Source organism: Podarcis muralis, chromosome 12 (assembly GCF_964188315.1).
Source record: "Podarcis muralis chromosome 12, rPodMur119.hap1.1, whole genome shotgun sequence".
Lineage (NCBI taxonomy): Eukaryota > Metazoa > Chordata > Lepidosauria > Squamata > Lacertidae > Podarcis > Podarcis muralis.
In genome coordinates this window covers 48,280,440-48,301,200 of record NC_135666.1, presented here as the reverse complement: position 1 = coordinate 48,301,200, position 20,761 = coordinate 48,280,440, and the positions used below count along the sequence as shown (strand labels likewise).

General features: G+C 45.1%; 1 protein-coding gene across 3 annotated transcripts in view; it reads right to left on the bottom strand.

The window, feature by feature from the left end:
• The window catches only part of TMEM108 (transmembrane protein 108), a 200,843-nt gene that overhangs the window by 15,807 nt on the left and 164,275 nt on the right, over positions 1–20,761 (bottom strand). For 2 of the 3 annotated variants that reach the window (XM_028751602.2, XM_077916393.1), the window contains one exon: positions 1,117–2,211. In XM_028751602.2, coding sequence (XP_028607435.2) covers positions 1,117–2,211 — 1,095 coding nt within the window. Of the gene's footprint in view, positions 1–1,116; positions 2,212–8,296; positions 8,647–20,761 lie in introns of those variants that run through there. The other variant, XM_028751603.2, reaches the window with a different exon arrangement.

Here is a 20,761-nt window from a genome sequence, read left to right as displayed (position 1 = left end):
GAGCAGCTTAGACTTGTGCAAAGAGAATTGTGGACTTTTAAATTTTTGAGTTCATACTTCTGGACCATTCAGCTATTGGCATTATATTGAGACTGTTTTGTGATCTGACATGGTTGCCTCTTGATCCAAAAGTGAACTAAGCATGGCACATATTTGTCTAGACTACTACCACCTCTTCAGAGTTTTCTGCCACTAGCAATTCCTCTCACATAAAGTGAGCAGGATGTGGCTGCCTCATCAGCCACACAGAATGAGACAAACAGGTAGAGCTTACTGTGCTCTGCCACTTATCTATGTTTCCATCCCTGCTACAAAGCTATGCCGCAGAAGAGGTAGATCACTGTTGCAGTCCATCCTGGCAACCTCTCAGTCTTGCTGAAGGTAGTCGTACAAACTAATTGTATCTGCAAGGCCAGACATCACTACATGTTCCATCTTTTTCAGTCACCCCAGCCCTGATCACACTCCATGATGTTACGACTTGGGAGCTGTTGACAATTGATACTGAAATCCCAGCAGCCATTTATAGGGAATTCCACAGCCTGCTATTCAGCTTGGTGTGGGAGAACTGAAATTGCAGTGCTTCAAGTATCTCCACAACCAAATCCCTTAATCTCCCCTGATGGACTAGTACTAGCTATAATTAACTCCCATGAAGTAATATTCATCAAGTAGAAGAGAAAAATTAATTAGACCCAACAGTGTTTGCATGACCAACTGGGAAAAGTAATCCAGCCAGTGCTCTTTCCCTTCTTAATGCTATATGTGATATAGTTCATTGGGAGCGCTGGACTCGTAAGTCCCAGATCACCAGTTTTCATTCTAAAAGAGTACCTTTCTAGCATTTGTTGAACCTGAGATAGGAGGCAAAATACACAGACACTATTCTTCTCATAAGAGTACTAGTCAGCTGTATAAGGCACGGTTTACCAGCAAACCCAATTATGTAGAAATGCCTTGCTTTTGGAAAAAAAGCTACTATCCAATTCCTAGCATCCAGTTTTCAAGCACCTGAACATTCAAGGCTCTTCCGTTACATTAGATATACATAACACAAGGATGGAGTATCACAAACATCTACCACAGAATGTATGACAAAAAAAGAAGTCAACTTACAGCATGAGGATATGGGCACACTGATGGCCAAAATGATCCATGCTATATCCACTTTGCTGAGACAAATGGTTGCCCTGTGCTGGGGCTTGTTTCCCTCTGAGGCGTGAGAAATGTTCCCTGGCATACCAGGCTTCCGGGTCCCAGCGGGTACCAATCTGTTTAGGAAGTTTCCTGTTGCTGTTGAAGTGGAACTCGGCATCCACGTGGAGGGCTCTGCACTTGTCAAGTTGGCACGCCCAGAGGGATTCAGTGCAGTAGATGTTTCATTTGGGTTTCTTGTTGTATGCGAGGAAGAAACATCATCAATGCCCGTTTGACCAGAGTGACCAAATGCTGCTGCTGTTGCAGTCCCAGGGCTGACAAAAAAAGGTCCCTGGTTTGTAGTTTGGCTCGAGGGTACCCAAGAGTCATTTTTGCCCAGAATATCCCATATGCCATACCGCTGGGGTTTAGAAGGCACTGTAACCATTTCAGGAGCAGCTGATGGGGGATTTGCTGGGGTGGTGAGACCTGTTTCCTGCGTAACCAGTTCGGATGAGCTCCCCTTCCCTGTCGTGTTAAGGCCTCCCAAGGTATCACTGTGGAAAGATGCAAGTGAGTCTGTTGTGGTTACCAGCATGGTGCCATTACTACGACTGTGGGCTGTGGACTGAGACTGAAAGGGGTGATCTGGAGACCAGTTCCTCACGGTCGGGGGAGAGTGCTGTCCCGTCTTTCGATAAGGCTCTGTAAATTCTGTGGAATTGCCATTGACAACCTGAGAGACATTCACTTGGGGGAGAGTCTTTCCGGAAAACAAAGCACTCTGGTTGTTCAAGTGATATGGTTCTTTGTTGCCAATGGGATGGCTGCTGGTTGATTCCTTCTGGCCAACAGAAGGAGTGTAAGTCTCCACTGAGCTAGCGGGATGAAAGTTTGCAAGGGATGCTGTGGGCAAGAGTTTGGTGGTGTGACGGCCTTTGTGTCCAGGAGTCATCCCCATAGCTGAGATATTGCTATTGTCTGTCAGGAGGCCCCAAGATGATGCCAAGCTGGGAAACGGTGCCTGAACTGCAAACACGAGTTCTTCTGTCAGTGCCAAAATCAGTAGAACGCCTGCAAGGAGAGAGATTGCAGTGAAGAAAACCCAAAGCATAGCAAACTGGCATAAAATCAGAATGGCAGGTTTGGGACTGAGGTGACGGCAACAGAAGCTCACTCCCTGCATTGCAGCTGGGTTATTTGTACACAAGGTTGTATGCTTGCCAAACATATATTCCAGTACAGAATATGAAACCCAGAGAATTTCAGCTTTGATTAAAAAAATTCTACCTGTATAAAGTATGAATGGCAGTGCAGAAATGCCCTTTCTTACCCATATTCCGTGTGTCTGTGTGTGTGTGTGTGTAAAGTTCGTTTATTTTAAACAATTATGGCCCAGTCTTCAACTACACAGGTTAGGACAGAGTATATGAGGGTATCCTGCTTCATCCTCACAAAAGGTAGGTTTTGCGGAGAGAGAGACACAGACAGACACAGAGTGGGGAGGCAAGGCCACCTGGTGAGTTTCATGTGAGCAGGTATTTGAACCCAGATCTTCTTAGGCCAAGTCTAACACTCAAAGTACTTCACAACAGTTACTCACCACACTGTGCAGAAAACACACAACCTTGCAAATCTTAAAATGCTAATTTCTCTTGATGGCCAGCAGGTTGGATCTGGGCCTAAAGCAATTATACTGGGCACCTGACAATTCAAACCCACCCTTTCACTCATAAGGCAACACAGCACAACACTAGCAGGTTGTAAGGAACAGAGATAGTTTACACTTTATCACAATACCCCCTTTTTTTATTTTGAAGCAGGGCTATGTTTGAGCACACACAATTTATAACTGAAACGGCTAGAAGGCACCACTGTTATATTGGCATTGCTCTACCTAGAAAGAGGTCAGCTTGTTGTATATCAAAATACATTTATGGTCTGCAGAACACTGTCTGTAGAACGAAGTAGAATGTAGAAATCAGCTAGGACTGCCCCTGTTTACAAGTCCAGTTTAAAGATACAGAACAATACAAAGAGAGGAACCTGGGATTCACTTGCCAACACCTGGATAGCAGATTGAGTAAGCTACACATGCCACCTGGTTTGAGTCTTCCTGCCTGCCCAACCAGAATGAGATGCATTGCAATTCTATTTAAATCACAGTAATTCCATATATGCCTAGCATTTAGCATGTGCACTTTTTATGCAAATGTGTTCCACTTTCTCCTCTTTTTTCCAAAGTGATGCATTTCCCTCTTGTGTATGTGTGTGTGATGTGCAAGTAGCCACCCTACTCCTGGTTCCAGATAATGCCATATAACATATGGAGAAGAGAAGCCAGAGGTGAATGTAGGACAAGGAATATCTTTAGTTAAAGCACATCCAGATGGCTCAAGTAAATGAGATGTGTCATGCATGACAGTAGAAAGCAAAAGGAGAACGAACCATACGGTCAAGCTAGAGGGAAAATTCCGTCACAGTGTGGCAATCAGTTATCATCTGAGCATGAAAGCAAAGCATAGCCGCTGAACTTTCTCCAGCAGAAATCTTTCTGAGCTCTGTAGCACAAGTCCACACCTACCAAAATTGTGTCTCCATTTAATGCTAACTCTGAGACTTCAGAGGAAGAACAGGTACCCTCAAAATCTTAGACAGACATTTACTTTGCAGTAAGTATCTGACTGCCACTGATGAGGACACTGGATGCTTCTAGACAGCATCTGTGGAGCAATTTGGCATTCTGTCTCAAGGTCATTTTAGGACACATTTCTCTTCAGATCACTGGTCTAATACAACACAGCAGCTCCTCCACAGTTATGAGGGCTTAAGGGGGGGGGGGCAGCTGTCCAACCTGATCTCACAGAAGCTTCAAACTTGTGCTTCAGAGAATATTCATCCCTTGTATATTATTGAAAGAGAAGGCCTGGGATGAATAAGCACAGGGAAATTAAGAACAGAATCTGAGAAGCACTGTTTGATTACTTATCTCAATGGGTTGTTTACTCTTATATTCCAGATATCACACCTTCCAGACAATGGAAGCACCAGGAGGACATCTGTATTTCCCACATCAATGCATTGATATTTATTTACTTAGAAGTACAACGAACCATTTCCCTAAAACTGTGTACACGCTATGCCTTTAAAGTACATTCAAAACACATGGTTTCCCTCAAAGAGTTCTGAGCACTAATTTGTTGAGGGTTGCTGGAAATTGTAACTCTGGGAGAGGTAAACTACAGGGCCCAGAATTCTTTGAGGGGAAAATGTGCTTCACATGCACTTTAAAGGTATAGTGTGTGTGCAGCCTTCATTTGTTTTAATACTGTGGCATCAACAAAAAACCCAAAGGTCTGCCAACAATGTTGGGAACTGCACTCTGCCCTGAACCTTTTCCAACTCAGGGGAACAAAGGGGCGGGGAGGGGGGATTTTCCAGTCTCCCATGGTTCTGCCCATACTTCCAGAATCCAAAGCTTCATCTGCCAACCCCCACTACTGGGCCTACATGAAAGCTCCTCACCATTTGCTTGGTATTGGAGCAAATCTTGCAACTGCTCCTCAGCAATGCTATTCCAGATCTCCTGTGTCACCAGCCATAATCAAAGAAGAGTTCACTGTCACAGAAGGGGAGTCAATGCAAGCTCATTTCCTTAGAACAGGTGCGGGCAATCTGACTTGGATGTTGCTGGAGTCAAACACCCAGCGTTCCTGATTCTTGGCCATGCAGGCAGAGGTTGATGGGATTTGAGAGTCCCTAGTTTAAAATATTTCTTCTTATAAGCTAAAAAGTGTATTTAGGCAGCAGCATAGCGTGGTTTGCCGACGACCAGGGCGCGGAGGGTGAACAGAACCCCTGCGCCAGCCCAGCCCTCGATGCTGACACTGCCAGAGCGCCCCCTATAAAGCCAAGTGGGGCCACACTATGCCACTTACGGGGGGGGGGGGTAGCTAGCCGATGTGGCCCTTGGCAGGTGAAACCTGTGGAGAGGAGGGCAGGGCTGGGAGTCGCCCCTTGCCCACCTTCATCCTAGCCCGCTCACTGTCTGGGGAGCATGTCAAGTGAGCAAGCGCTGGCCATGCAGCCATTCAGCCAGGGAGCCAGGGATGTGGTGGGAAGGGCAGGCTGGGCTCCAGGGCCCAGAGACAGCGCTCAGCAGCAGGCAGGGAAGGATGGGGAACTGGGGATGAGCCCTGCTAGGATGTGCCTGGGTGGGATGGGGATCCCTGCAAAAGCCAGACCTTTGTGGGGGCACCTTGTTTTTGCCCCCTCAAAATTGCGTGCCCGGGGCCACAGCCCCCTTGCCCCCACCCACGCCCTGATTTTAAGGCCTTGCTAGACTGAATAGTGCAGCCAAGGTTCTTCTCAGTTTTATGGATGAAGCACCTAGGGGTGTGCTTTTAACACCCAAAGGTGTGTGTGAGGGAGAGAAAAACTTTCCCACCCCCTCCAACTGAATAATGGACCATTGCAAAGTAAAGTTGGGAAGGGGGACAATTACCTGCACCTCCCTTTTATGTTTAATTTTACACACACACACACACACACACACACACACACACACACGGTTTATGCAGGAATGGGGCAAATAAACATTTCTACCATGGCTGGCCCAAAATATTTTTGGTTCCTAAGACAGCAGTAGATAACATCCTCCTCCCAATTAAGGTACACAGTACCTAAGGCTGGCTATATTTTGGTACTTTAAGCAGGAAAAACCCACAAGTGTCCCTCCTCCTTTGCAGTAAAGATACTACCACAACACATTAAATTTCTTGACAGTAAAAATTATCTGTCTGAGAGCTGGCACCCTCTTGTCCAATGATAGAGCCAGTCCTATGATCATGTTTAGAGTGTTCCTTAAGGCTGGTTGATTTAGATTGATGCTGGCTGTGTGCAGCCACTAACAAAAAGTCCTCACGAGTTTATTAACACTCCCCAGCCAGGCAGCAGCATGAGTTTATATGGGAGGTTATGAAAGTTCATAGCATCAGGTTGACTTGTCAAGTAGAGGGCTTTTTTCTGCTTTTGTTTCAGTTGTAGATCAAAGTACTTGGGCACTTCCCAACGAGTCCTATGACTTTGGACCGAGTCCGAATTGTCAAAAACCCATTGGAAACATTTACTGCTTGTGCAGGCATTTTTCCACGGTGAATTTACGCACCAAGAGTTCAGCCTTGCATTCCAAAGCCAAGAGTCTCTTCAACCCCCACCCACCTCAGTCTCACCCTCTGATCTCAGACATGACGATGACAGGATAAACACAGCCTCCTTGATCAGTGGGGCTTCAAAAGCATTGTTGCTCTGGGAAGTCAAGAGCAGATCTTTTTTGTGCTCACATACCTCACCCGTGGCATTCAATTAGGGAAGAAAAGCTACCTGCCTGGAGCAAATAAAATTTTTGTCTTTGTACTGTAGACTGGCTTTGCATGCGCTCAGATCCTGCTCTCCACCATCCATCCAGGCAAGAGGCATCATCCAAATTCAAGGACATATTCCAGCGAAGCCAAAAACACTCATGGAGGGTGTAAAGTAGCTCTGTTGAGTGTGGCCTGGGAAGAGGGGGTGTAACTCAGGAGGAGAGTCCCATTTATCCTCTGGGCCTGAGGTTCCCCAACCTTGCCTAAATGCTGTCTCACCTTGAAGTAAGCCCCACTGAACCTAACAGGATTTACTTCTGGGTAGACATAGACAGGATTGTGCCAGGAGTGCACTGAGTGCAATTTTAGACATCTTCCTTCAGTGCCATTTGCAAGAGATCCTTCTAGCCCTTGTGAACAAACAATCCCATTGTTTGGTTTTGGGACCAATCTACATGTTTGCTTCTGAGGTGATACAGTGCATGGGACACAGCTTTGCCGCCTGATGTTGATATGGGGCGTCTTTTGTCTGAAATGAACCATATGTGAAAATTACCTAAGCAAACAAAACCTTTCAAAATCAGTGGGTTCCCATAAATACCCCTGATGTAATTCTGGAGATTTTCACTTGGGACTAATTCAACAACCTAATGGACAACCTGGGGCCCTTCAGAGCTTGTTGGACAACAGTTCCCATCATTCCTGTTCTCTGGACACACTGGATGGGTCTGATGCGAGTTGCAGCCCAACAAGAAGATCTGGAGGGCCCCAGGTTGGCCAGCCTTCAGACAGGAGTTCCCTGACAAAGCACCAATGTGTATTTCTCAGCTAATGGCATACTAAGAAGAAAAGTTATTTGTCCTCCCAGTGCCCTGCCTAGACCCAGGTTAGGGCACTTCTACCAAGAATGGGCACATCCCAGTTAATATTTCATAGGTGTCAATCTAGGAATGCGATAGCCATGATCTTCATTTATATCTTATGCTCCTCAGGGCAGTTCACAACATAAGCAATGCCAATTCCATATAACAAGTACAAAAACACACAGACAGGGTTAGTACTCAAAATAATCACCATTGATTCAAATGGCCGCAACCCTGGGAATAAACTACTTTGTTTCTGAGTAGACATACATAGGGATTGGGCTGATCAAGTCTGATAAAGCCCATCTCATAGTAACAGGTAAACTGAGAGGGGGCTAGCTGGGGGGGGGGGCAGAGGACAAAAGAAAGCCATTCACCCTACAGCATGAACAAAATCTTGCTTGCTCAAAAGTATGGGAAATCAAAATATTTCCAAAATATATACAGCTTATCATAGGAAACAAGCACTGTTCAGCTCAAGCACAGCACTCTCTTGACAAAGCAACCGAGTGTCCAGCTCTTTCAACAATTAAACCCATTAGAGGAGCCATCAGCCCTGTTGCTAAGAAGGTGAATTTTTAGCCAAGCTTTAAGGCGAGTCAGTTCATAAATCAAGAAATTCAGTTCCCTCTCAGACTGTCAAGCAATAGGAACAATAGAGATTACAAACAGAACATTAACATGAAGAGGCAGGCAGGCAGGCGGTCTCCCCATTCATTCTCACGGTAAGCTGAAAGAAAGCAAGATTCTGTGGAAATAACAGAGGGTTCAGAAACGCCTATTGAGAAAAACATTCAGACAACTGAATAGCTGACCCTTCAGAAAACGATCACGGGGAATTAAATCGCCTTGTAATTACTGAACGGAGGAGGTCAAATAGGGGAAAAGTGAGATGAGACTGGTCAGATTGCGCTAGGTAATAAAATTACTCACCTGAAAATATCATTTGGACTTGTCAGCAGACATTCTCACCTACTCACATCATGTAGGCTGGGAAGCTTCATATTTTAGTAATTAAAAAATAAATAAAGGAAGTGGCTTGTGCCTGCTAAGCCACTACTTCGCCGGAGGAGAGTTTTGCTGCTAATGCTGGGATGGCTTGGGAGCAAAGACGACAGGCACACAGTACGCAGGCGTGTCTTGCAGGAATGTGAGGCTTAGTGCCTGCTCCTTTGTGCAATACTTTTGCAAAAGGCAAGGAAGGCTTATTAGTTACTGAGCCTTATTTGCTCCCCTGCTGAGCTGCTTTGTATTCCAGCTTGGGTTTTTTCCACTCCGACATACACACTTGCAGTGCCAGACTCAGATGCTGCTACACAAAAGATCCCCTGACTGCTCTGGTTTGCTGGGAAGGAAGCATTAGCCTCTCAGTGGCACATCCTGATGGCTTGGACTAATTTCCTATGTTAAGGTGGAATACTGCTCATACGCTGACATGTAATTTGGCTATACACACAGCTGGATTTTACACACTGATTGTTTTCTAGACCTGTTCTCTTTAGATATTTGAAATCTGGGTTGTTGTTCTTTTTAAAAAGGGAAATCTGAATTGCCTTCTGACATGCTCTTTCTCTCTCTGGTTCCAATCCTGAACAGTATTTCCTTCATAGTGAAGAATGTTCCAACACTCTGCTTTGAGGGTTGTGTGGACTCAACCTATATCCTAGAGAGTATTATTCTCAGTGATGGTGTAGTCAGTCCAGTTATCTCCCACCTTGGGTTCTCAATGCTGTTAGACTACAATTCCTGTCATCCTTGACCATTAGATAAGCTACTAGGATGACAGGAATTGCAGTCCAACAACATCTGGAGACCCAAGGTTTGAAGAACACTGGTGGAGGTCAGGGATGGGGAAGCAGTGGTTGTCTAGATCTTGTTAGGCTTTAGGTCCCATCCTTGATCACTGGCCATGTATGTTCCTGGAGCTCCTTGGTATTTTTAAATATATAACTTGGTATTTTAAATTATATAACCATCTGATCAACATAAGTTACCCCTCTCATTCTCCTTCTGTGTTATTTCTTCAGTAAAAATAAACCAGATATTTAGTGTGTGAAGAGATGATGATGAATTCAATTTTTAACCACCCTTCACCATGTGGTCTGAGGATAGGTTCCAGTAAATTAAACATACAATATTAAAACGGTAGAAAGCAAATTATACTCACAAGAATAGGGCGAGTTCTAAAAAACGATTTCTCCAATGGAAACTCAATAGTGAAGGTACCAAACATACCTCTGGGAAGGGAATTCTGTAACATGGGGGTTGACACAGAGAACGCCTTCTCCTGGGCAACCCCTCAAACTGCTAAGTGGGCACCCACTCTTCTGAACTGATCGTGTGCACTGGGCAAGAAAGAATATTTCAATATGCAATTTTGATTCTCTGAAGGTATCTCATGTTTTGTATAGTTTTGAAATTTTCATGCTGTTAGATCAATACTTGAGGAATTAGAAGTTGAATCTGTTAATTACCCAGATATGTACAGACTAATTAAGAGACCAAGGAGTGTAGGGAAACTGACAAAACTAGCTTCAGGTTGCATTCTTTTAGCTACTAACCTCCCAAGGAGACATATATAGGATTGGCAGAGTCAGGCACATATACAGTATAATCCAGGGGTCAGCAACGCTTACCGGGCATGGGCCGGATCACTCCCATGGAGATCTTCCGTGGGCTGGACCGGCGCAGCGCAACGCCACGCCGGAAATCGCGTCTGCGCATGCCCAGATGCTGAAAATCGTGCCTGCACAGAAGCGATTTCTGGCACCGTGGACATGCACAGATGCGATTATCTGGGCATGCGCAGAAGCAATTTTCGGAGCCGTGGAAGAGAGTCCCTGTGTCACGCTCTGCCAGTTTAGTGCAGCGCGCGGGGACTCACCAAGCAGGCGGTTCGGTTCGGGGGCAGCTTGTGGGCCGGTTAAACAGCCTCCATGGGCCGCTTCCGACCCATGGGCCTTAGGTTGCTGACACCTGGTATAATCCTTCGTATGTCTACTCAGAAGTAAGCTGCATTGCATTCAAGAGGTCTTACTCACAGGTAAATGCACAGTGGATTACAGCCTTAATCCCATTGATTTCTGTGGTTTTAAATCTGTAATCACTACAGGTTTAATCCTATAGAGATCAATGGGATTAAGGTAGAAATGTAATGGATGTAATGCAATGGTCTTAAAACTGTGATGTATTTGTATGGCATAATGGATCAGGGCCAAGGTAGGCTGCCTATATCAGTGGAAGCAGCATATACCCTCCTTCTTCCAAACTGGGGAAGGAGGTGTAGGCAAGAGAAGCCCGGAAGCCTAATAAAACACTGTCAAACGAGAGAAGTTGTAAAACTTCCTACTGAGAAAGCTCTGGCCAATTATTCGGCTAGAGCAAGTGCCTCAGTCATTTCTCATTTGCCTTATGACTCAAGAACCATTTCCCCCCTCCTACATCATTAGAAAATTAAGTCATCTGGTTGCAATGGGGCTAAGGGAAAAGGACAGTGAAGTAAACGGAGAAAAGCAATGTCTTGACGACCTTGTCTATGGTGTAATTTTCTATATACATGTATGATGGACACCTGAGACACAGCCTATAAAGGTGCAACCCTGGTGTAGAAAGAGTTGGTGTGGATTTTAATTCTCCAATTCAACTCTCACTTCCACTAGGACAGATAGTGGCCTCTGGCCATCTAAATATTGTTGGACTCCAACTCCCACCAGCCCCAATTAGCACAGCTAATGACCTGGGATACTGGGACGCGGGTGGTGCTGTGGGTTAAACCACAGAGCCTAGGACTTGCCGATCAGAAAGTCGGTGGTTCGAATCCGTGCGACGGGGTGAGCTCCCGTTGCTCGGTCCCTGCTCCTGCCAACCTAGCAGTTGGAAAGCACGTCAAAGTGCAAGTAGATAAATAGGTACCGCTCAGGCGGGAAGGTAAACGGCGTTTCTGTGCGCTGCTCTGGTTCGCCAGAAGCGGCTTAGTCATGCTGGCCACATGACCCGGAAGCTGTACGCTCCCTCGGCCAATAAAGCGAGATGAGCACCGCAACCCCAGAGTCGGTCACGACTGGACCTATTGGTCAGGGGTCCCTTTACCTTTAATGACCTGGGATGATAGGAGCTGTAGTTCTTGTGTAGTCCCAGGGATATGGGAGCTGTAGTTCTCCACTAGGAGATTCACTGGCTGGCCACAGACAAGTCACAGCCTTTTAGCCTCAGGCCTCTCCTGTGTTTGGCGGATAATGAATCTTGCCTACCTTATAGCACTGTTAGGAGGATTACATGGATCATCCTCCTCCAGCCTAGTGTCTTCCAGATGCTTTGAACTATAATTTCTATAATCCCTGGCCACTGGTCAAGCTGGATGCTGATGGGAACTGCAGTCCAAAACATCTGGAGGGCACCAAGTTCAGGAAAACAGACACATGTGTGAAGTGCTCTGAATACACAAGTACTTTATTAATGCCAAGCTTTATGACGATTCTGTAAGGATATTCCAAACTGAGCAAAGCTAGTCACAGCTGCAATGCGGCTATTCAGAGGCAAAAATATCCACATTTGATGGAAATATGCACCTGCACAGGGTGAAAATGGGTATGTCATTTCTGGTTTCTCTGAGGCTCTCATTTTTCCAGTCTAAAGTTCAGTTCTCCATATTTCCACATCACCTTGCATTAAAAAAAAATCTTCATGATAATTCAGCAGTATTTTAATGTGAATTTCTCCCAATATACACATTTTGGGCGTTATTTTCACTAATATATGCAGTTTTGCACACGTATCTCAAGAGTTGCACTGCAAAATTCAGAGCTGTAAATCTTGTGCTTTGGTTCACATATTCTTTTGGAATGTGCACACTAGGTAGATTCACCTTTAAATATGAACCGAATTGGACTTCTCCCCCATTCCTCTCTGAGTGAATCATCCCTAGCTCTTCTTTGTTCAAATAACACCTGCCCTTTCTAGTTTTTTACTCTATAAAACCCATTCTCCTTTTTAGCCATTACATGGCAGCATTTCGGTTGTCAGGATGCTGTTGCCAAGGGAGATAGAATAGATGTGCAGCTGTTTTTTCTTCTACCACCACTTAGATTTGCTGTTGCTATTTACCTGACAGTGTGGCCTTTGGCTGTTGAGCGCATCACAGCTAACGCTCTAAGGCATTTCGGAGGAATCGTGGCAATGGCATAATGGCTCCCCAGCATGAAGTACAGCTTGCACAGGACCCTATTGGGTGAAGGGTTTTGTTTTATGTCACAAAGGCTGACTCAGAATGTCGAAAGTAGTGGCAGTATAAGGGTAGGAAAGAATCAAAGAGAAAGTAAAAGTGGGTTTGGCTGCCTTATCTTTACCATTTCGGACATCTAAATATGACTGCTCACATGCATCTGAAATGTGTGAATCGGGTGGGAAAGGTCAGTTCCAGGGCCTGGTGACAAGGTGGAGAGACAAGCACTTGCAAAAACCTCCAGTCTAGAGGGGTCCCATGTGTGCGTGTACGTGTGTGTACACACGCACACGCAGTCTTCCAATGTCTCCCTAAGGAAATTTGACCTTTTAGGGTAAAGTTTTCCCCCTCCAGATTAGGATGTTTGCTTGCTGGTTAATTTTCCTTCTAGCCTGCCCAGCCAATCTTGTGAGACCGCAAGAAACCTGTGTGCACCTGCTCAGTCTATTGTCTTGGTGCTAACCACAGATGGGCAAATTCTGGGCCCCATCGTATGAGTCTTTCTCTTTAAACCAGATTTGGATTGGAGAGCCCCTCAAATAGAGGACTGTCCTTTGTCACAAGCGACACATGGACACCAAGGTAGAAGGCAGAACTTCTACAGGAGCCTACTCATTGCCTGGGCCTCAGTGATTTTATATCTCCTGAAGACTTTCACCTAAAGGAAGAAATTCACTGGAGCAGCATTGATAGAGGAGAGAAATCACAAAGGCAACATGCTGCTGCAGCATTTGAAAAGGGACTTGACAATTTGGCCTCCTAATAGTATGTGTCACTGCAGGTGTTACTAATACAGGGGCGATCACATCTCATTCTTCTGAAGGTCAGATGATCACTACAGGTATCATAAGTTATTCCTCTCCCACTTGATAAAGAGGACAACACAAGTGGTAAAGGAACAGATAGATTTTTGCCTTCCTCTGAAGACAGATACTGAACTAGAATAACGGATTGCCTAAGCTGACGCAGTAAATTGTGTGCTTTTACATAGAGCAACCTCAGAGAGAACACTGGAACTGCTTCTGCTAATGAGGGCTAAAGCGCTTGGCATTTTAATAGAGAACCTTTATGATCCATTACTTGATTAATTAGATTTGGTAGTTGAGGGCTGAGAATACTGAAATAGCATCTGAAGTACCTCCACAATATCTGCTCTGCTGATTCCATGTGGCTGATAAACTAAAAATTCTTGATTCAATATGCAACCAAGCTGTGATTTATTTGGCAATATATTCTGTTTGACTGGTGGTTTATGTTTCCAGTGAGAAATGAATTCTCTTTTTGTAATTCGTTTAACTGTCCTTCACTACCACAGCACATTTCCTTTAGATACCAGAGTGCCTTGTGTGAATATTCATTAGCTAGGAGATGCTAAGGGCACGATCCAGTCAAACTTAAGCACTTTTAATTCTAACAGATTTCAGTAGGTGATATATACATTTGCTTAACTTGAGCTGAAATCTGTGAATATTTTTATTTTCTAGATGCTCTATTTTTTATTAAACTTTTTTTAAAAATTGGATGGATTCCAGTTGATGCCTCTGCACTAACGGGCTATTGATTCATTTATAGCATCTGCTAATGGAAGAGGAGAGGAAATGCTTTTTTGCCCATTCCTTCTTCCACCTAACCTCTCCTGCACATCCCCTCCCACCCTATTCTGGAGGATCCAACCATTCTCTGGAGCCGATTTTCAGGAGAAGGGGGTAGATGCTACAAGGGGAGAGAACACAGGAAGATGTCTTATATTGAATTCGACTATTGCTCCATCTAACCCAGTATCGTCTACAATGACTAGCAGTGATTTCAGACAGGGGACATCTTCCTACCTGAAGTAGATCCTGGGACCTTCAGTAAGCAGGACAAGTGCTCTGCCACTGAGCTATGACACTTACCCCAAAATTGCCTCCCCTTTTCTTTCATTGCTGGATCCTTCTGAGAAATCAGAAGCTCATCCCTGAGTGCAAAGGCACTCACTGGATTCCACCCAACTATTTTACTGCCATCTCAGGGACCATTGTATTATGGAGAAATGCTGCAGAGCAGTAACAAATCAATCTGGCTTACAAAATGAATATGCAGGATACACAAACAATCTTCTGAACTGTAAGTCATAAAACAAAAAATAGACTAACAATGAAACTTAGTTTTCAGTATTGAAGAGTGTATTTGTTTCCATAATGTTTTATGTTGTGAACTGCCCTGTGATCTTCAGACAGAGAGTGGTATACAAATTTAAGAAATACTATTAAGGTAAAGGTAAATGACCTCTGGATAGTTAAGTCCAGTTAAAGGTGACTATGGGGTTGCGGCGCTCATCTCGCTTTCAGGCCGAGGGAACTGGTGTTTGTCCACAGACAGCTTTCTGGGTCATGTGGCCAGCATGACTAAACCGCTTCTGGCGCAACGCGACACCGTGACAGAAGCCAGAGCGCACAGAAACACCGTTTACCTTTCTGCCACAGCAATACCTATTTATCAACTTGCACTGGTGTGCTTCCGAACTGCTAGGTTGGCAGAAGCTGGGACAGAGCAACGGGAGCTCATCCCATTGCATGGAATCAAACCACTGACCTTCCGATTAGCAAGCCCAAGAAGCTCAGTGGTTTAGACCACAGCGCCACATGCAGGGAAATAGTACGGAAATACAACTACTACTACTGATATTAACAATAATACCACATAATCTAGCTTGAAAGAATCCTTCTATGCAAACTTAAGAGATCATGACCATGTCAGGCAGCCAGGTAAATTATGTTTTATTGATAAGAAGTCTTATATTGGACTCTGATTCTTCCTCCTTCCTCCTCCAGTTTGGAAGGTTTTGCTTCTCTTTTAGATGAACCACAGCTTGCTGTGCCATTTGAACTTGATAAATTGGCTACTCCATGGATGGGAAACATCAGGCTTGGAAGTCCAATGCAGCCCTCCATATCACAACCCTTGGGACTCTCACTGGGCCCCTCCAAAGGCAACAACACACACTGGCTGTGATCTGCACTCTCCTCAAGTGTTTCTGTCTAATGTTGCCTTGAACTGTGACAGTGCCCCTTGCTTGCCTGGATGGAGGATGGAAAGATGTTAGTGTGCAGAAACCTTGTATTTTTGCGTAGGTGGAACACAGCCTATTAAACAAAGGTTTATTTAATTATTCTACCCCCTTTTGCTTCTGGTCCTGCTATTGGCATGTGGCCCTTGGAAGGCTTTCCAGATGGGAATGCAACCATCAGGCTGAGAAAAGTTCCCACTCCAGCTCTACTCCATATCACAACCCTTTACAACCAGTGTGGGGAAGCTTTGCCCCTCCAGATGCTTCTGAACCACAACTCCATCATCCCTGGCCATTGGCCATGCTTGCTACAGCCGATGGGAGCTATAGTTCAGCAACATCTGGAAGGTCAAAGGTTCCCTACCCCTGCTTTACAATAAGGAATATTGAATTTAGACTTTTTCTTTTTTACAAATAGCATGGTAAACATAGTATCATCTGAAATCCTTTTTGGTTAATTTGTTTAGTACTGATGCGCAGGGGAAGCCATCAAAAACTCCACAAAATATTAAAACACAAGCCTTCAGTTAACCACAACTTTCCATGATGGAATGCTCTCCAAACAAAACATCAAGGTGTCTTTGCACAGGCCGTTTTTGCCGCTTTGCTCCCCGCTCTTGGTTTTTTTACTGCCCTCATGCTGCACACTATTGATTTTTCATTGAAATCCTGGAAACATTAGCCATGTACTTGGAACATTCTGCTTCTCTTAGTTCTGAAAGGCTGCCTGTGGACTAGAAATAAAAACAGCTAAAGCCAAATGGGTATCAGAGGAGGGATTCATAAATATGAGGAACTCAGGACTCAGCTACATGTACAAGAGAAATGGGTAGCACAGCCTTCTGGGACTGGAGCACTTCAGGATGCAGGTGACCAACTGCATGACTGAGTGGTGCCTCCAAGTCAACCATGGGTTCTTGGGCAGACTGTTCTGTGATAATGGGTGAGGGAGAAATGCAATTCAGTTTGCATTTAAAGGCGAACCTACCTAATTTGCACCCTCCAAAACAATATATGAACCAAAACACAGCCATCTTTCAAAATCCACATTTCTCCAGCAAAGCAGTGTGCACAGAAATGAGTAAAGTGTGCATAAAAATGTATAGATTTGTGGAAATAACACAACAATACACCAGGGAAAATGGCTTTGCAAAAATGTGCATTATTACACAAGATTAAATGCAATGTGTGCATTAGGAGAAATTCAAAATAAAATGCTGATGAATTTCCTTGACAGTTATTTCTGCAGTTAACAACCTATTATAAAACACTGAATAGGACATGAGAAAATACCAAAATTAAAACATTACAAACGAAAATCAAATACAAACTACAATAAAGATAAAACTGCATACTGATAAAGCATTAGCAATAAAAATCAAACAGAAAACTGCAATAAAGGTTCCACATTTCATTAGCAACAATTTATTTATTTTTGAATGCATATCCTGCCCTTCCTCCCTAATGAGCCTTCTGAGATAGAAGCTGCACTCTCTCCCTGCAGTACCATTTCCCAATCTTCCGCTTCACTCTCAAGCATGCCCACTAACCAAAACACAGTGAATCCCCAGCCAACCATTGGTCACAAAGCAAACATCTGGGGTTAGATCCCGACTAAGTTAGTTGTGCTTAATTCCTGTTGAAAGAGATGGGGTTCAAGTTACATCATGGTTAGCCTGTCCTATTGATTTCAATGGGGCCTGAGATCAGTGGGCAGGCTGCTTATTCAATGTTTGCTCACACGTTGAGCACATTGATACTTACTTTGGGGTAAATGTGCATGAGATTTCACTGAGCCTCTGGAGCAAACTCCAGGGCCCCAGGAGACTGCAATGTGAGATCCTTCTGAATGTCTGGCTCTGCTTTCAAATGAGACACCACCCCCCCTTTCTTATTCTCTGTTAACACCAAGGAATCTTCAAAAGCTTTATTGATTTTAGGGAAAAGATACTAATGTCTCCATTTGCAAAGGACTGTTTCATCCATTAATCAATTAATCAAAAATGACTTTATTTCTGTATTGATCTACTGCTACCACCCTTGTTACAGGCCTCCCTGAATTATTACTATGCAATAATAAGAGCTGTGCAATTAAGAGTGGAGCAAACCTAATGACAAATTATAAACTGGGGATTTCAGTGCTTTGAACCAATTGCAATTAATACTGCTGCTGCAGAGTGGATACGCCGGCATTCCTGCCCCCGCCCCCCAATTAACTACACAAAATGTACCAAGCATAAAGTGGTGTGTGTGAAGAACTGAAACAAATAAGGGAGTCATGTCAGGCAGATGCTCCATTCATCCCCTTGCCTGAACTGAAGTGTCCAGATCAGGACTGTGCACCACAAGCAAAACAGTGAATAGTGCTCATGCCCCAGGGACATCAATGCAGCATAGCTGCATCCCACTGATGTCAACAGCAGATGACACATGTGTGATCATCACATTCAAGAGATCAAGCCCAACAGGTGGAGGTTTCATATAATCTGAATTGCCTCAGCCACTTTCCCTTTCTTGTCTTTAAAGATTTTAATTGAGGTAATTTACGCTACACCCACAAATCTAAAAGTGAAGTTGATAGCTATTTTTCCACTGTAGCTTTCCTAAAACAGGCAAATAAACTTCAAGCACATTTCCCTCTCTCTTTTTAAAATTTATTCACCTCTCTGACAAAGGCTGTGTAACAGCACTTGCAGTTTCAGTATGAAAAACGGAAAACATTCTGCAGCATGTGAGTGAATGATTTCCTCCAGAAGCTCCCAGATTTGGTTCGCTTGAAAAATTAAAGCTCAGAAGCAGCAGAAGACCCATATTCCGGTCTGAGATGCAGATGCACTTTTCAGTAGAGACCAAGTCCTTCCCCTTGGTTGCAAGCCATTGAGTGGTGGGAGCAATGTGAAAGGGTTTAAATGCTCTTGCGGAACCAGTCCTAAATGGGCTTAGCTTTCTCTGAATTGTGCTCAAATGCACTGGTCCAGTGGAGGGCACTAGCGGCTGGTGGGCATTGTTGCTCCCTGGGCTTCCCGACAGCATGCATTGCTGCCGGTCACTGAGAGCACATAATGGGAACAGCAGTAGGGGCATCAGGTTGGCTCCGCTGCTGCGTCTTCACTGCGCCAAAGCTCCCCGCTGCCTTGCCCCTTGCTCTCCCCTGCCCTTGGTAACCAGCAGTGTTGTGTGACACTGGGAAGCCAGGTGAGCTGCCCTGACCTTGCTGCTCCTCTGGCAACTACTGGTGGAGGGGCAAGTGGGGAGGAAGGCAGCTCCAGGCCCCTTTTTGGAGGAGGGGCAATAGCATTACCTGCTGGAGCGCCAGGATAACCAATGGTCCCTCCTTGCTCTGGCAGGTGCATGAAGTTGTAATGAGGCTTTTATGTTTTACTATTGTTTATGGCAGCTCAGTATACAAGAAGTCAGAGAATGAGGCCTGTGTCTTAGTTTATTGGCTGATCCTAATTAACAGGGTGTATTGGGGACGTGGGTGGCGCTGTGGGTTAAACCACAGAGCCTAGGACTTGCCGATCAGATGGTCGGAGGTTCGAATCCTCGCAACGGGGTGAGCTCCTGTTGCTTGGTCCCAGCTCCTGCCAACCTAGCAGTTCAAAAGCACATCAGAGTACAAGTAGATAAATAGGTACTGCTCTGGTGGGAAGGTAAACGGTGTTTCCGTGCGCTGCTCTTGTTTGCCAGAAGCGGCTTAGTCATGCTGGCCACATGACCCGGAAGCTGTACCCCGGCTCCCTCGGCCAGTAAAGCGAGATAAGCGCCGCAATCCAAGTCGGCCATGACTGGACCTAATGGTCAGGGGTCCCTTTAGCTTTACGCTATGTATTGTTGCGCGCGCTCTCTCTCTCTCTGGTGTGTGTGTGTAATGAAACAACACTTGCCTGCATTTTGGACCCTCCTGCACGTCAGACTCCACCCCTGAACCAAGCCCAAATGTATTCTTAAATATGTGCTAGTTGTGGGTGGAAGGAAGGGAGTGAGGAAGTTAGGGATCAGGGGTGTCTTTTGCAATTGCTTCCTTGCTAGGCTACGGAGAACATTTAACAGTGCAAAAATGCAGTGCTATCTTTTTCCTGCAAACATGCCCCTGGTGTTACAGGCTATTTATTGTACCTTTATTCAAAAAGTATCCCTGCTGGGAGCTGTCTATGAACATTTGCTCGCTGCCAATTTCTCTGCCAGAAGCACGTAGATGGACCTTACGACTATTTCCTCAAGGTAACCTTGGCCACAAGATATTTATCAGCAAGGGTAATAAAATGTAAAACAGAAAAGGGGAGGGAGAACAAACAGCCAGTTGTCTAACCCTCACAGTTTGTGTGTGTAAATTATCAGTTAATAACCAGGCTTGCCAAGCTAATCTAAACGAGTCTTCACCAACCTGGTGCCCTCCAGTATTGGACAACAACTTCCACCAGTGAGGCTGTATAGTCCAAAATGTCTGGAGGGCACCAAGTGCATAATGAAAGTAGCACAGCATAAGACACATTTTAAGAGTTAGGTCTGTTATATCTATATCTATATGCACACAAAATGGACCAAGAGCTATTATGCTAACAAAGAAAAGACCAAGGATCATTTGAAAGCAAAATATCTAGGCTTGAATGTACATGTGGCAAGCCTAGGCAGTGGCAGCATTCTGAGGCCACAGCCTCACCAAACATTCAAAGATCCTGGGAACTGTAGTTTGTTAAGGGTGTTGGGAGTTAGGAGACCCCTATTCCCCGCACAGAGCTTTAGTTTCCAGAGTTCCTTGGGAAGAAGGCTCAATTGTTAAACTGTAGCTTTAAGGGGTCTCCTAACAGGGACGCGGGTGGCGCTGTGGGTAAAAGCCTCAGTGCCTAGGGCTTGCTGATCGAAAGGTCGGCGGTTCGAATCCCCGTGGCGGGGTGCGCTCCTGTTGCTCAGTCCCAGCGCCTGCCAACCTAGCAGTTCGAAAGCACCCCCGGGTGCAAGTAGATAAATAGGGACCGCTTACTAGCGGGAAGGTAAACAGCGTTTCCGTGTGATGCTCTGGCTCGCCAGAGCAGCGATGTCACGCTGGCCACGTGACCCGGAAGTGTCTCCGGACAGCGCTGGCCCCCGGCCTCTTGAGTGAGATGGGCGCACAACCCTAGAGTCT